The 16,374-nt window shown below is 37.4% G+C and overlaps 1 protein-coding gene across 5 annotated transcripts in view; it reads left to right on the forward strand.

The window, feature by feature from the left end:
- Positions 1–16,374, forward strand: part of WDSUB1 (WD repeat, sterile alpha motif and U-box domain containing 1) — a 58,583-nt gene that overhangs the window by 26,833 nt on the left and 15,376 nt on the right. For all 5 annotated transcript variants that reach the window (XM_081141741.1, XM_081141739.1, XM_081141743.1 and 2 more), the window contains one exon: positions 9,681–9,821. In XM_081141741.1, coding sequence (XP_080997867.1) covers positions 9,681–9,821 — 141 coding nt within the window. The remainder of the gene's footprint in view (positions 1–9,680; positions 9,822–16,374) is intronic.

The raw sequence follows: 16,374 nt of genomic DNA on the forward strand, positions 1-16,374 counted from the left end.
GCAGTCTGTCAAATATTTTTTCACTGAGCCTTTTATAGATATACACTTAAGAAACTTTCTATAGACTTGAATATCTGCTTTAACCTAGGATAGTAGTCATTTTCTAGGATTGTGTTAATGAAAACTAAGGGTACAATTGACATACAGTTTTAGGTAGGAAATAACTTCTTCTATGTAGTACTACATTTGCGTAAGGAATGTCCAGAGATTACAGATACAAAAGATCCTTGACATTGAGAGAGAGATGTCTTAAGACATTTCCGAGTTCATGAATTTGTAAACTCAACTATAGCATTTAATCTCTCATTCAAAAGGCATAAACTCTGAAAACTGAAGTGCAAGAAAGTCCCTAAGATGTGATGCTAGGCAAGCAGTAAGTGTACTTACTAGCCACATCACTTTCATCTGCACTGTGGCTTCCGCTTATATCTGGGCCTCAGGACTATTGCAAAATGCAATGAAATAATATAGAAACTTGGATGCCAAGGAACTATGGTATAACTTGTCAGTCCTTACACTTAATATTGAAATAATTATTAATCATAGATTCCTAATTGAAAAGAATTCCCTTTACTTTCTGCTCTTGTTTCCAAGAAACCATAAAAGCACATGAGATTTTTATTTTCTAATTTAAAATTAAATGATATCAAATGCTTTTTTAAACTTTATTACATCCACTGTCTTAACATCATCAGATTTTTAAAGTTTCAAATTTCAATTCCTAGTAATGCAGTATTCCTGATACAGATTTTTACTTGTTGCCTCACTGCCTATGTTGTTAAGTCATAGAACATTTACCGTTTTTTTCTTTATATATGATTAAGGTGAAACAGTCTCTTCAAATCTAGTTATTGTGGGCTGTCTTGCTACTGGAGTGGGCTCAGCTGCTGCTGTTAAATTGGCATCCGCACCCTCCAGCGAGTATGTGTTGAGCATTCTGGGGTTTCCTTTCCTCAGGCCCATCAGATATCTTGTTGTTTCCTTTCACACAGATGTCAACCTCACGTCTTCTGGAGGATGGTGGTTTGTCGTCATCTACTTACACTATTGTGGGGTTCATGAGGATACCTTGCTACCATGTTTTGTTGGAAATGTCTGTGGGATTTGATTTTGCTCTCTAGTTTTCTGTTTTTATGTGGGGATTCAGAGGAATTAAACTAAAAAGCTATACCGTTCCCACCACCATCTCCTCTAAATCCTTTCTAAAATCCCTACTGTACATGTAGCCATGTTTTTTTTTTCTTTCTGATTATAGATTTTAGGTTTACTTATTTTCTCTTAATCAGAAGTTTGTTTGTTTTTTAGTTAATTTTTAAAAACTCCAAAGTAGTTAAAAATTTTTTTCTGAGAACTGCACTTTTGGTTGTGTTATTGTTCCCTCAGGGGAGGGTGTGTGAAGAGGTGATTCAATAACCAGCCTGCTGGGCTGGGTGTTGCTACTTTATCAGTGATCTTATAGGACAAATTTGGGGAGAATGAAGGGGACAAGTAGAGAGGTCTCTTTTCCCCTTTATGGATACAGATATGTGCTGTTAGCTTGTATCTCCCATCCCCCACTTTGGAACCCAGTTACCTCTGTTTCCTTGCACGTTTTCAAAGTTGTATTTTCTATTTTTGATGGTTGTGTCCGGACTCCGTCAATTCTTAATTGTGGAGCATTTCTAGGGGTGGGTAAGTGTCAGGGATGAGGGTATAGGAGCTGCTGGCCTTTTAACTTGTCATCTTATTAAGAACTAGATGCCTTTTCAGGGCTGTGGTATATGCAGGCATACCTCATCTTATTGTGCTTCGTTTTGTTGCACTTTGCTTTATTGCGCTTCATAGACGTTGCGTTTTTTACTAATTAAAGGCAAGACCCTCTGCTGGCAAAAAGATTATGCCCTGGTCAGGAACTGGACCTTCAGTGTCTCAGAGGCATGCCTGTATAGTCAGATATCGCCCATCTTAGCTGGTAAGGGTCCTTTCTTTCTGAGCAATTGAGTTTAACAACACTTCCAACCCCCAGTCACAAAAAGGAATGTTCTTTTCTGGTTAAGTTCTGTGCATTTGATTTGGTAACTGCTTCCCTTTTTAAACAGGACATTAAAATTGGACAAGGATAACACACAATTTTACTTTTTATTTGGAACGTTTTGAAATAGGCTTTCTATATTCTCTATTATAAATATTAGCAAATGGATAATATTTTTGACAGAATGGGAAATGTATTTGTTTTTCAGAATATTAAATGCTTTTATATCCTTCTCTTATTAGATGTTGTATAATTATCCCTTTAAATGAGAGGACTACTGTCTAATTATAAACATGTTGTGGTGCTTTTAAAAAATTGTTTAAGAGATCCTCAGTTTGGTTCAGTGAATTACATAGGAAAGAAGTCTCAGGAAAGCCGTGAGCAGTTCCTAAGAGGCAGGCAGCTGCTAGGTTGACTTGTCGCACTTCCTTAGATATAGTCAAGGAGTCCAAATAAACATAAGCAGCTTATGGCACAGTAGGCAGCATGAGCTTCATGTTCAAATCTATTCCCCTTTCCCCCTAAGCCTTGTGGGGCCAGTGTGTGTTGATGTCACAGCTGAGGAACCTTAAGCCCCCACCGGCCCACCCCTGCCAACCTTGTAAGGGGATTGCTAGCAAACCAGCCCAAGAGGAAGACATTATCTTTTTACTTAACCTGGAAACACATCTGCCCTCTAACTAGAAGGCAGACACTTTCTTTAGCTTCCAAGGATGTTTTGCAAACATCCTTGAAAAGGTGTCTGCAGTCGTTTCAGAGGTGTGTATAAACATCAACAGAAAGAAAGCTGATGCGGCTTTTCATAGGAACTATTGGGCATTCTGAAATGGAATTCTTTTCTTCTACCCAAGGCACCCCAAACACCTCCCACCTAAAGTAGAACTGTCATCTTGTTATAAACATTTAACTAAACTTCCTGAAATTAAGAATTTTTAAAACTTAAGATAAAAGTAAAAATACAAACGAATGAAACTTAAGTGTATAGTCTTAGATGAACTTTATTTGATTGATTCATATGAGAATCAGCAAATAATATATCCAATTTCATAAAGTTTCAAAACAGAAGGTGGAATTTTTTATTGGGGTGGCATTGGTTAATAAAATTATATAGGTTTTAGATGTATAATTGTACATTACATCATCTTTATATTGTATTGTGTGTTTACCACCCCAAGTCAAGTCTCTATCCATCACTGTTTATCTGCCTTTACCCTCTTCTACCTCCTCCTACTCTTCCCTCTGGTAATCACCATACTGTTGCTTACATTACTATGATGAAAATCTTTAAAAATGAGATTAACCGGAGATTAAAGATGGTAGTGGATTGAGTGGATGCTACACTGACACTCTCCCGGGACCAAACTGGAATTACAAGTAAATTACAGAAAAACAGTCTTGAATAATCAGCTGCAACTGAAGATGAGGTGGAGAGCACCCTCATAACCGAGGAGGAAAATGGAGACCACATAGAGACTGGTAGGAAGTGCGGAGGCACAAGAGGGCTGGCTGGGCTTCCACAGGCAGCAGCTGAAGGTCCAGTGGGATATATCAGCTGTGGGGGGTTCCCATTGAGGACTCTGGGGCCTAAACCCCAGGCTGGGCTTCCCAGCCAAGAGCACCAGAACTGAGAAAGGTGCCCACATAACATCTGACTATGAAAAGCAGCTAGGTTTCTATCTGCCAGCAAGAGATGGCTGGGGATGCAGGCATCCTCTTAAAGAGCCAATTCACAAAACTTTATGTGCAGTCACTCACCTTGGGCTCCAGCAGAGGGAGGGCAGAGTGGACTGGAGCTGTGTGAGGAGAATCTAGGGTTGTGGGCTCTGGAGATAGAGCTCAGAGGGCACCCCTCTGGATTCCTGTGCTAAGTCATTCCCCCATACTGCAGAGGCAGACATTTACCTTCTGTGAAACTTTTATCTGAGGGGGAAGCAATTGCCCCACCCTGCTGGAAAACCTACCCCCACTGTGTGGATTTTTCTAGAGCCTGAGGCTCATTAAGTGAATCAGATTAATCAGCCTGCAGGCAGAGGCAGACTTCAGAGTGCTTTGAGTCTTTGCCTGATCTGCCTCTGGACCTGGGCCTTGGAAATGCAGACTTTGGTGTGCATCTTGGCCCTATCCAAATGCACTCAGCCTCAACAGAGGAGACCTCAAGCCTTGGGTTGTTGATAGCTCCAAACAGGGTACTCAAGGCCAGTCACAGCATCTGACATGGGCCTGTACCAGAGACCTTCCAAAAAGACTGAGAGTCCTAGCTGGTCTACCTAATATATAGAAACAAACCTAAATAGGCAGCCAAAATGGGGAGACAAAAAAGCTTCAAATGAAAGAACAAAAGAATTCTCTAGGAGAACTAAATGAAATGGAGATAAGCAATCTATCAGATACAGAGTTTAGAATACTGATTGTAACGATGCTCAACAGCATGAAAAAAAAAATGAAAACTATGCAAAATGACCAGAAATGGAGAATGACATAACAGAAATAAAGAATACATTGGAAGGAATAAACAGCAGATTAGAGGTAGCTGAGGATCAGATCAGCAAATTAGGGTAGAAAAAAATCAGAGATCCAAAAAGAGAAAACAAAAAACAGGAGGACAGTCGAAGGGAGCTGTGGGACAACATAAAATGTAAAAATATTCGTGTCGTAGGAGTGCCAGAAGACGTTGAAAGTAAGCAAGGGTTAGAGAATCTGTTTGAATAAATAATGGCAGAAAACTTCCCTAACATGGTGAAGGGAAAAGTCACACAAGCTTAGGAGGCACAGAGAGTCCCCAGCAAGAAGAATCCAAAGAGGCCCATGCCCAGACACATCATAGTTAAAATGTCAAAAATTCAAGACAGAATATTAAAGACAGCAAGAGAAAAGCAATCTGTTCCCTACAAAGGAGCTCCCATAAGGCTGTCAGCTGACTTCTCATCAGAAACTCTACAGCCCAGAAGGGAATGGCATGAATTATTCGAGGTAATGCAAAACAAGGATCTGAAACCAAGACTACTCTATCCAGCAAGGCTATCATTCAAAATAAATGGTGAAATAAAGAGCTTTCCAGACAAAAACAAAGGCTAAAGGGATTTATTACCACCAAACCAGCATTGCAAGAAATGTTAAAGGGACGGCTGTAATAAGTTGAAGTAGAGAAAATGAGAAACATAGGCATAAAGAAATGGCAATAGATAAGTCCCTATCAATAACTTTAAATGTAAATGGATTAAATGTTCCAATAAAAATACATAGGGTGGCTGAGTGGGTAAGTAATCATGACCCAAATATATGATGTCTACAAGAGATCCACCTCAGAACAAAAGACTCACACAGGATGGGAGTGAAGGGATGGAAAAAAAATTATCCATGCAAATAGAAATGGGGAAAAAAAAGCTGAGGCAGCAGTACTCATATCAGACAAAATAGATTTCAAAATGAAGACCATAACAAGAGACAAGAAAGGTCACCACATAACACTAAAGGGATCAATCCAACAAGAGGATATAACCCTGATATACATGTATGCACCCAATATAGGAGCACCTAAGTTTATAAAAAAAAAAAATAACTTCTGGAGGACTTTAAGGAAGATCCACAGCAATACAATCATAGTTGGGACTTTAACACCCCACTATTTTCACTGGATAGGTCTTCTAGACAAAAAATCCAAAGGAAACAGTGACCCTAAATGACATACTAGATCAGATGGATTTAACTGACATTTACAGAACATTCCACCCCAAAGCTGCAGAATATACATTCTTCTCAAGTGCACATGGGACATTGTCAAAGATAGACCACATGATGTTAGGACACAAAACAAGTCTACAAGTTCAAGAAGATTGAAATTATATCAAGCATCCTCTCAGACCACAGTGGCATGAAATTAGAAATCAACTATAATAAAAACACTAAAAAACATTCAAACACATAGCATGTTATTAAGCAATGAATGGGTTACCAAAGAAAGAAGAAAAATAAAAAATGTTCTGGAAATAAATGAAAATGAACACACAACAACCCCAAATCTATGGGACACAATGAAAGCAGTCCTGAGAGAAGTTCATAGCACTACAGGCCTACCTCAAAAAATAAAAACTTCTAATAGAATCTCTAATCCTACAACTTAAAGAATTAGAAAGAGAACAAGAAAAGCCCAGGTAAGTAGAAGGAAATAATAAAGATCAGAGCAGAAATAAATGATAAGACTAAAAAGAACAATGCAAAAGATCGATGAAACCAAGAGCTTGTTCTTTGAAAAGATAAACAAGATTGATGAACCTTTTGCCAGACTCATCAAGAAACAGGACCCAAAAGAACAAAATCAGAAATGAAAGAGGAGAAGTAACAACTGACCCAACAGAAGTACAAAGGATTTTAGAAAATACTATGAACAACTATACACCACCAGGACATCCTGGATGAAATGGACAAATAACTAGAAAAATGCAACCTTCCAAAACTCAATCAGGAAGTCAGAAAACCTGAATAGGCCGATAATTGCTGATGAAGTTGAAGCAGTAATCAAAGGGCTCCCAGCACACACAAGCCCTGGCCTGGACAGCTTCACAGGGGAGTTTTACCACACATTCAAAGAAGAACTAACACCTGTCTTCTTCAAACTATTCCAAAAAAGCCAAGAGAAATGAACACTTCCAAGCTCTTTTTACGAGGCCAGCATTAGCCTAATTGTAAAACCAGATAAAGACACTACAAAGAAAATTACAGGCCAATATCCCTAATGATCATAGATGCTAAAATCCTCAACAAAATATTAAGTCAGATCCAGCAGTATATTAAAAAGATCATACACCATGACCAAGTGGGATTTATTCCAGGGATGCAAGGCTGGTACAGTATTCACAAGTCAATAAATATGATACATCACATAAATTAAAAGACAAAAATTATATGATCATATCTATAGATACAGAAAAATCCACCCAGTTTTGATAAAAACTCTCAGCACAGTGGGAATAGAGGGATCATACCTCAACATAATAAAGGCCATATATGACAAACCTACAGCCAACATCATACTCAATGGGCAAAAACTAAAAGCATTTCCCCTAAGAACTAGAATAAGACAGGGGTGTCCACTTTCACTACTCTTATTCAAAAATAGTACTGGAAGTCTTAGCCACAGTGATCAGGCAAGAAGAAAACATGAAAGGTATCCAAATTGGAAAGGAGGAAGTAAAACTGTCATTATTTGCAGATGACATGATATTGTACATAGAAAATCCTAAAGACTCCACCAAAAAACTGCTAGATTTAATAAATGAATTCAGCAATGTAGCAGGATACAAAATTAACACCCAGAAATCGATGGCATTTTTATACACCAATAATGTACTCAGAGAAACTGAAAAAACAATCCCATTTACCATTGCAACAAAAAAATTAAGATACTTAGGAATAAACTTAACCAAGGAGGTAAAAGACCTATACTCAGAAAACTACAAGACATTGCAAAAAGAGATAGAGGAAGATATAACAAGTGGAAGAATATACCCTGTTCATGGATTGGAAGAACCAACATCATTAAAATGGCCATACTACCCAAAGCAATCTAAATTCAATGCAATCACTATTAAAATAGCAACAGTGTATTTCACAGATCTAGAATGAACACTTCGAAAATTTACATGGAACCCAAAAAGACCCCAAATAGCCATGGCAATCTTGAGAAAGAACAACAAAATTGGTGGGATCACAATACAAGTTGGTGAGATCACAGATACCAAGTTATACTACAAAGGCACTGTAATCAAAACAGCCTGGTACTGGTGCAAGAACAGACATATAGATCAGTAGAACAAAACATAGAACCCAGAAATTGACCCTCAAGCCATTACACTCAATATTTGAATAAGGTGGTAAGAACATAGAATGGAGTAAAGACAGTTTCTTCAATAAATGGTGTTAGGAAAATTGGATCAGTACATGCAAAAAAATGAAACTATACCACCAACTTACACCATACACAAAAATAAACTCAAAATGGATAAAAGACAAATGTAAGACATGAAACCATAAAAATCCTAGAAGAAAAATCCTAGGGAGCAAAATCTCAGACATCTCTTATAGCAATATGTTTGCCGATACATCTCCTAAGGCAAGAGAAACAAAGGAGAGAATAAACAAATGGGACTGCATCAAAATAAAAAGCTGCTGCACAGCAAAAGAAACCAACAAAATAAAAAGGGGCCCCTCTGTATGGGAGAACATATTTACCAATGACACATCTGATAAAGGGTTAATATCCAAAATATATAAGGAACTCATACAACTTAACAAAAGGAAGACAATTCAATTTAAAAATGGGCAAAGGACCTAAATAGACACTTCTCCAAAGAGGACATACAGATGACCAAGAGACATGATAAAATATTAAAAGTCACTAATCATCAGAAAGATACAAGTTAAAACCACAAAGAGGTATCACTTCACATCTGTCAGAATGGCTGCCATCAACAAATCAATAAATAAGCGCTGGTGAGGATGTGGAGAAAAAGGAACCCTAGTACACTGCTGGTTAGAATGCAGACTGGTGTAGCCATTTAGGAAAATAGTATGGAGTTTCCTCAAAAAATTAAAAATTGACTTGTCATTTGACCCAGTGATTCCACTTCTAGGAATATATCCTAAGAAACCCGAAACACTGATCAAAAAGAACTTATGCACCCCTCTGTTCATAGCAGCACAAGTTACAATAGCTAAGATCTGGGAACAGCCCAAGTGCCCATCAGTAGATGAGTGGATAAAAAAGCTGTGGGACATTTACACCATGGAATACTATGCAGCTGTAGAAAAGAAGGATCTCTCAACCTTTGGGACATCATGGATGGAACTGGAGAGTATTCTGCTAAGCAAAGTAAGCCAGTCAGAGAAAGACGAATATCACATGATCTCGCTCGTATGGGGAATATAATAAAATAAACTGATGAACAAAAAATATCCAGAGACATAAAAGCATGGAACAGACAGGGATCTCAGGGAAGGCGGGGGTGGGGAGAGATTAATCAAGGAACTTATAGGTTTATATGCATAACCTATGGCCACAGACATTGGTATGGGGAAGGCCTGGGGGTGGGGTGGATGCCAGGTGGAGGGGGATCAATGGGGGAAGAGAGGGGATTTCTGTAATACTTTCAACAAAATTTTAAAAATTTTTAAATGAGATTAACCAAAGAATTTATATGCAGATATGCATAACCCATGGACACAAGTAGTGTGGTGAAGGCCTGGGGCGGGGAGTGGGTGCTCAGTAGAAGGGGTCAATGGGGAAAAAAAATGGGTCATCTGTAATACTTTCAATAATAAAGATAAATTTTTAAAATTATTTTTGGGCATTTTTTTTGTTGTCTAGCCGGTAATGAGCCTTTTCTGAATTTGTGTCATATAGTAGTGTTCAGCAATCTAAAATTCTTGAGGAACTCTCCGAATCTAAGATTGTTTAGAATAAACAGTCTATTAGTTGCCGATTTATATTAACCACACACTATTCTATACTACAAAAATTCATGCAAGGTTTTATAAAGAAAACAGTTCAATGTGGTAAATAGTATATCTGAAGATTTTTGCTTGTAGTAGATAAAATCTTACTCTATGTGCTAAAGATTTGCATCAAGGTTATCAGTAGTTCTCCAGTCCTAACAGAGTAATTTCTTTTTAGAATCTTTAGGGCTCCGTAGTAAAGTTCTGAGGAAAATCGAAGAGCTCAAGACAAAGCAGAAAACCCTTTCTTCTGAAATTCCTGATGAATTCATATGTCCAATCACTAGGGAGCTTATGCAAGATCCTGTCATCGCATCAGGTATGTGTGATGTTCTTCTAAGGTTTCAGGGCATACTGTGTTTGTTCTAAGCAAATAAATAATGTAGACACTCACAGAAGTTTGTTTAAATGTGGAAAAATTTCAAAATTCCTCTTTTATTTCTTGTGAGTAGTTTTTTAAGTTTTTATTTTTTATTGTTGACAGTATTACAGATGCCCCCCGATTTCCCCCCGTGGCCCTCTTCCTCCCAGCCTTTGTACCACCACAGGCCTTTACCATACTATTGTCTGTGTACATTGGCTGTGCATATATATGTGTATAAGTTCTTTGGTTAATCTCTTCCCATCTTCCCCCTCTCCATGTATCCATGCCTCTGGACCTGTTTTGTTTGTCAGTTTATTATGTTCATTAGATTCCACATATAAGTGAGATCATGTGATATTTGTCTTTCTCTGACTGGCTTATTTGACTCAGCATAATATTCTCCAGGTCCACTTACGCTATTGCAAAGGGTAAGAAATCCTTCTCTTTTACAGCTGCATAGTATTCCATTGTGTAAATGTACCAGTGTTTTTATCCACTCATCTACTGATGGGCACTTGGGCTGTTTCCAGATCTTAGTTATTGTGAATAATGTTGCTATGAACATAGGGGTGCATATATTCTTTCTGATTGATATTTCAGGATTCCTAGGATATATTCCCAGAAATGGGATCTCTGGGCGAAATGGCAGGTCAATTTTTAATTTTTTGAAGAATCTCCATACCATTTTCCATAGTGGCTGCACCAGTCTGCATTCCCTCCTGCAGTGTGCTAAGGTTCCCCGTTCTCCACACCCTCACCAGTGCTTGCTTGATTTGTTGATGGTAGCCTTTCTGGCAGGTGTGAGGCGATACCTCATTGTAGTTTTAATTTGCATCTCTCTGATGACTAGTGACGCTGAGCATTTTTTCATGTCGGCCATAAACTCATTAGATTTGAGATGAACTATTGTACATTTTATTCCTTCATGCATAAAATTGGATGGAGTACACTTGGATAAGATGTGAGATAAATGGACTGAGTTTTATAAGCATTAGATTCATGAAATGCATAGTTACTAGAATGTAAAGTAAAAAATATTGGGTTTTTAGGATAGACTATCCAGAGCACTTATGTTTAAGAATGTGAAGATGATAAAGTTGCATGATTCCATATTAATTTCTAATCTTTGTCAATAAACACACACATACTTGACATAGTTGTAATCAGTGAATCCATATTACACTGTTTTTAAATTTTTGTGTAAAACATTATATACGTATTGCTAAATATTAACTTAGTCTACATAATTTTCAGTTTTAATAACTTTATCCCATTGTGGCTCTATGCTACATTTTGTTTGACTCTTCTACTATTTGGTCTGTATGAGTTTGCTAATCTTTATATTGTAAATAGTGCTGCACGTCTTGGTACTCTCCTTTCTTTCTGCTGTACCGTTACTTAGGGTTATTTTCATGACATGTGTGCCCATGTCAGAATTAACCAATGAAAGAATACTTTATGAACATGAAAAAGAACAGTCTTGATAGTTTTTGTTAAATCTGTTATTAGATTGTTTCTATAAAAGAAATTTTCAATGCTTCTAGCAATATATTTAAGTGTATCTGTTTTTCCAGTTTTGTGATCACTCAATTTTATAACTCTATTTTGGCTAGTTTAATGGTTGTTTGGAATTGTATTCCTTATATTGCTAGGGAGGCAATAAATTTTTCTTTTCCTAGTATCTTTACCTCATCAAAGGACATCAAAGGACACTTAAATTGTTTCTATGACTTGGCTTTTGAATGCTGCAGTGAACATAGGGGTACATATATCTTTTATGCATAAGTGTTTTCAATTTTGGGGGATCGATACCTAGAAGAGGGATTGCTGGCTCATATGGTAGTTGTACTCTTAATTTTTTCAGGAGCCTCCATTCTGTTTTCCATGGAGGCTGCACCAACTTACATTCCCTCCATTAGTGAACAAGGGTTCTTTTTTCTCCACATCCTCTCCAACACTTGTTATTTGTATTATTGATAATAGCCATTCTAACAGGAGTTAGATGGTATATCATTGTGGTTTAGTTTGCTAGTGAGGTTGAGCATCTTTTCATACATCTCTTGGCCATCTGTATGTCTTCTTCGGAAAAGTGCCTGTTTCGGTTCTCTGCCCATTTTTTAATTGGATTATTTGGTTTTTTGTTGTTGAGTTGTATGAGTTCTTTCTATATTTTGGAAGTATGGTTTGCAAATATATTTAGAGCACCTGAGAAAAGAAGAGGGGGAAAGGCTCATGCATGCTCAAGAGAGTGACCATGCACTGGGTCATTTGTCTTAATGGTTTTTATCTGTTTTCCAAAGGCAGGGATTTTAGGGGAGGTCTCAGGGGAGGATCTCAAGAGAATATTCATCAGCTTTCCAGGGGTGTCCTTTCAGAGTTGTGGTCTCTACTGATTGGTTGGCCCTAGGGTATGGGGTCATTCATTAGTCATTGCATCTGGTCCTGATTTCAGCTATGGTTTCACTTTGTCTTGGCCTGAAACTGAAGCACAACTGAGGCCTGGATGTTATCTCTAGTTTGACCAAAACTCTATCCCCGGTCAACAGATCCAAGACTTTGTTCCTAAGATTATTTGAGGCTGATCAGGACCTCAGTGGCCTGGGGGCTTAATGCTTAAGGGAGTGGTTGTGTTAGGGCTTGTATTGGAATCATATATGGCTATTCTCTGGCCCCCTTGTTCCTCCTCTAAAGGTGTCTAAATTGCGTGAAGAGCAACATGAAATGTCACAGGGTCTAAACTGCATGAGTAGTGACATGCTAGGGGTGGAAAGGTCACCCTGGGGGTAAAGTCCTAGCCTATAATACTTGTTTTCCCAGTTTTTCCCACTGTTAGGCACCCTGGACTTTCCTCCTGATGACATTGCGTACCTGGCCTCTTGTTCCTGCTCTGCTCATGCCTGTCTAACTGCCTATTCTATCAGAATCATGCCATCTGTAAATAGTGCCAGTTTCACTTTTTTATTCCCAATATAGATGCCCTTTATGTCTTTCTCTTACCTAATTGCTCAGACTAGGACTTTCAGTACTATATTGAATAACATTGGTGGGAGTGGCCATCCTTGTCTTGTTCCTAATCTTAGAGGAAAAGCTTTCAGTTTTTCACCATTGAGTGATAATTGCTGAGGGTTTATCATATATGGCTTTTATTAGGTTGAGGCACTTTTCTTCTGTGCCCATTTTATTGAGTGCCTTAAGCATACATGGGTGTTATATCTTGTCAAACGTTTTTTCTGCATCTATTGATATATGATTTTTATCTTTTATGTTAGTGTGGTTTATGACATTAATCGATTTGCATATATTGAACCATTCTTGCATCTCTGGAACAAACCCCAGTTGATTGTATTGTCTTTTTTTTAATCCTCACCTGAGAATATGCTTATTGATTTTAGGGAGACATTAATGAGAGATAAACATGGATAGGTTGCCCCCCCCGGCGTGCCCCGACTGGGGATTGAACCTGCAACCCGGGTGTGTGCCCTGACTGGGGATCAAACTCACAACCTTTTGGTGTGTTGAGTTGATGCTCCAACCAACTGAGCCACCCGGCCAGGGCATTTGTATTATCTTTTTAATGTATTGTCGCATTCAGTTTGCTAAGTCTTTTTGTTTTTTTAAGGATTTTTGCATCTATGTTCATCAGAGGTATCTGTAATTTGTGTGTGTGTGTGCGTATGTTGACCTTGCCTGATTTTGGTATCAGGGTAATGTTGGCCTCATAAATTGAGTTAAGAAATATTCCCTCTTAAATTTTTTGGAAGAGTTTGAGAAGGATACATATTAAGTCTTCAAATGTTCAGTAGAATTCATCAGTGAAGCCAACTGGTCCTGAACTTTTGTTTTTGATTGCTGTTTCAATTTCCTAACTGTTGATCAGTCTTTTAGGTTTTCTAATTCTTCACGGTTCAGTCTAGGAAGGTTATATATTTCTAAAAGTTTGTTTATTCCAGATTATCAAATTTAGTGGCATATGACCTTTCATAGTATTATTGCATAATCCTTTTTATTTCTGTGGTGTCCATTGTAACTCCTTTTTCATTTCTGATTTTGAGTCTTTTCTCTTTTTTCCTTGGTGAGTCTAGTCAGAGGTTTGTCAAATTTGGTTTTTCAAAGAACCAGCTCTTTGTTTCATTAATTTTTTTCTATTGTCTTTTCGTTCTCATTTTGTTTAATTCTGCTCTAATTTTTATTATTTCCTTGTTTCTACCAACTTTGGGATTTGTTCTTTTCTAGTTTTTAAAGGTGAAATGTTAGGTTTTTGAGATTCTTCTTGTTTCTTGAGATAGGCCTATAATTCAATAAACTTCCCTCTTAGTACCATTTTTGCTGCATCCCCCAAATTTTGACATGTTGTATTGCCATATTAGTTTCTGTATTTTTTTATATTTTTTCTTTGATACAATAGTTGTTCAGTAGCATGCTGTTTAATCTGCATATATTTGTGGTTTTTCTAGCTTTCTTATAGTTAATTTCCAATTTCATAATGTTGTAGTTAGAAAATACGCTTGTATATTACAGTCTTCTTAAATTTATTGAGACTAGTTTTGTGCCTCAACACATGGTCTGTCCTTGAGAATGTTCCATATGAATGTAAGAAAAAATGTATATTCTGTCATTTTGGGATGTGAAGCTCTGTAAATATCAATTATGTTTATTTGGTCTAATGTGTCATTTTAGGCTATTTCCTTGTTAACTTTCTGTTTGGTTGATCTCATTACTGTCAGTGGGATATTTATATCTGCTACTATCATTTTATTTTTGTCAGTTTCTCCCTTTAGCTCTGTTAGTAATTGTTTTATATATTTTGATGTTCCCAGGTTAGGTGCATATATTGATAAATGTTATGTCTTTTTAATTAATTGTCCCCTTTATCATTATAAAATGTCCATCTTTGTCACTTTTTACCTCTTTTATCTTGAAATCTATTTTGTCTGATAAAAGTAGGGCTATACCCGCTTTTCTCTGGATGCCATTTGTTTGGAGTATCATCTTCCACCCCTTCACTTTGGGTCTATGTTCGTCTTGTAGCTGAGATGGGTTTCCAGAAGGCAGTATATAGTTGGGTCCTGTTTTTTAATTCAACCCTCTACTCTGTGCCTTTTGAGTCCATTTACATTCAGGCTTGATTTTTACAGCCATTTTACCTTTCGTTTTCTGGTGGTTCTATATCTCCGTTGTTTCTTCTCCCTGAGTTTCTGTGTGCTATTTTTGTTTGGTGGTGGTCTGTGATATTTTCCCTGTTTCTTTTTTAATATATATTAACATGTTTTAGTTCTACATTTTAATTTTTTGGTTCCCATGAGGTTTATGCAAAAAACCAAAAAATTTCATACATACAATAGTCCTTTTTTTTTCTGAATGCATCTTCATTTGCCTGTGCAAGTTCAGTCCTTGTCCCTCACCCCTTTTTTGTTTTCATTGTCACAAATTGTCCCTTTTTATGCTGTGCATTCATTTCCAAATTGCAGAAGCTATAGTCTTTTGTAAAAAATTGTTTTTACTCCCTTTAACCTTTATGCTATAATTATTTAATACTCTGTTTTGAAATAGGGTTGCAATTTCCTGCTTCTGTCTGTCATCTTACAGTTTTGTGTCTTTTTATCATCTTGTTTCATGTGGAAGGGCTCCTTTCAACATTTCTTGTAATGCAGGTCTTGTGGTGGTAAATTTCCTCAGCTTTTGTTTGTCTGGAAAGCTTTTATTTCTACTTCATATCTAAAGAATATCTTTGCTGGATATATTATTCTTGGCTAGTGATTTCTCTCTTTCAATATTTTGAATATTTGACTCCACTCTCCTAGATTATAAGGTTTCTGCTGAAAAATCCGATGATAATGTTATGGGATTTTCTCTGTAGGTTATAGTCTTTTTTCCCCCTGGCCACCTTGGAATTCTTTGTCATTAATTTTTGACAGTTTTAATATGTCTTAAATAAGGTCTTTTGCATTGAGATAATTGATGTTCTGTTAGCCTTTTGGATTTGAGGGTGCAGCTCATTCCATAGGTTTGGGAAATTCTCAATATTCGAATAGGCTCTCTGTTCCCTGCTCCCTTTCTTTTTCTTCTGGCATACCCATTATTCTTATATTGCTCTTTCTAATGGAGGCAGATAATTCTGTAGACTTTTTATTTTTTTAAAAACTTTGAATTCTCTCTCTTCTTTCATGAGTCATTTCTAGATTTCTATCTTGAAGATCACTAATTTTTCCATCTGGTCTGCTCTGTTTCCTAAGTTCTCGAATTCATTTTTAAAAATTTAATAGACTTTATTGATTTCAGAAAGAGGAAGGGAGAGGAAGAGAGATAGAAACATCAATGATGAGAGAAGGCATTGATCGGCTGCATCCTGCACGCCCCCACCTGGGGATCGAGCCTGCAACCCGGCATGTGCCCTGACTGGGAATTGAACCTCGATCTCCTGGATCCTAGGTCAATGCTCAACCACTGAGCCACACCTTCCAGGCTTGAATTCATTCTTCATGTCAGTTACTGAGGTCTTCAGCGACAA

This window comes from Miniopterus schreibersii, assembly GCF_964146895.1.
Source record: "Miniopterus schreibersii genome assembly, chromosome: 7".
Lineage (NCBI taxonomy): Eukaryota > Metazoa > Chordata > Mammalia > Chiroptera > Miniopteridae > Miniopterus > Miniopterus schreibersii.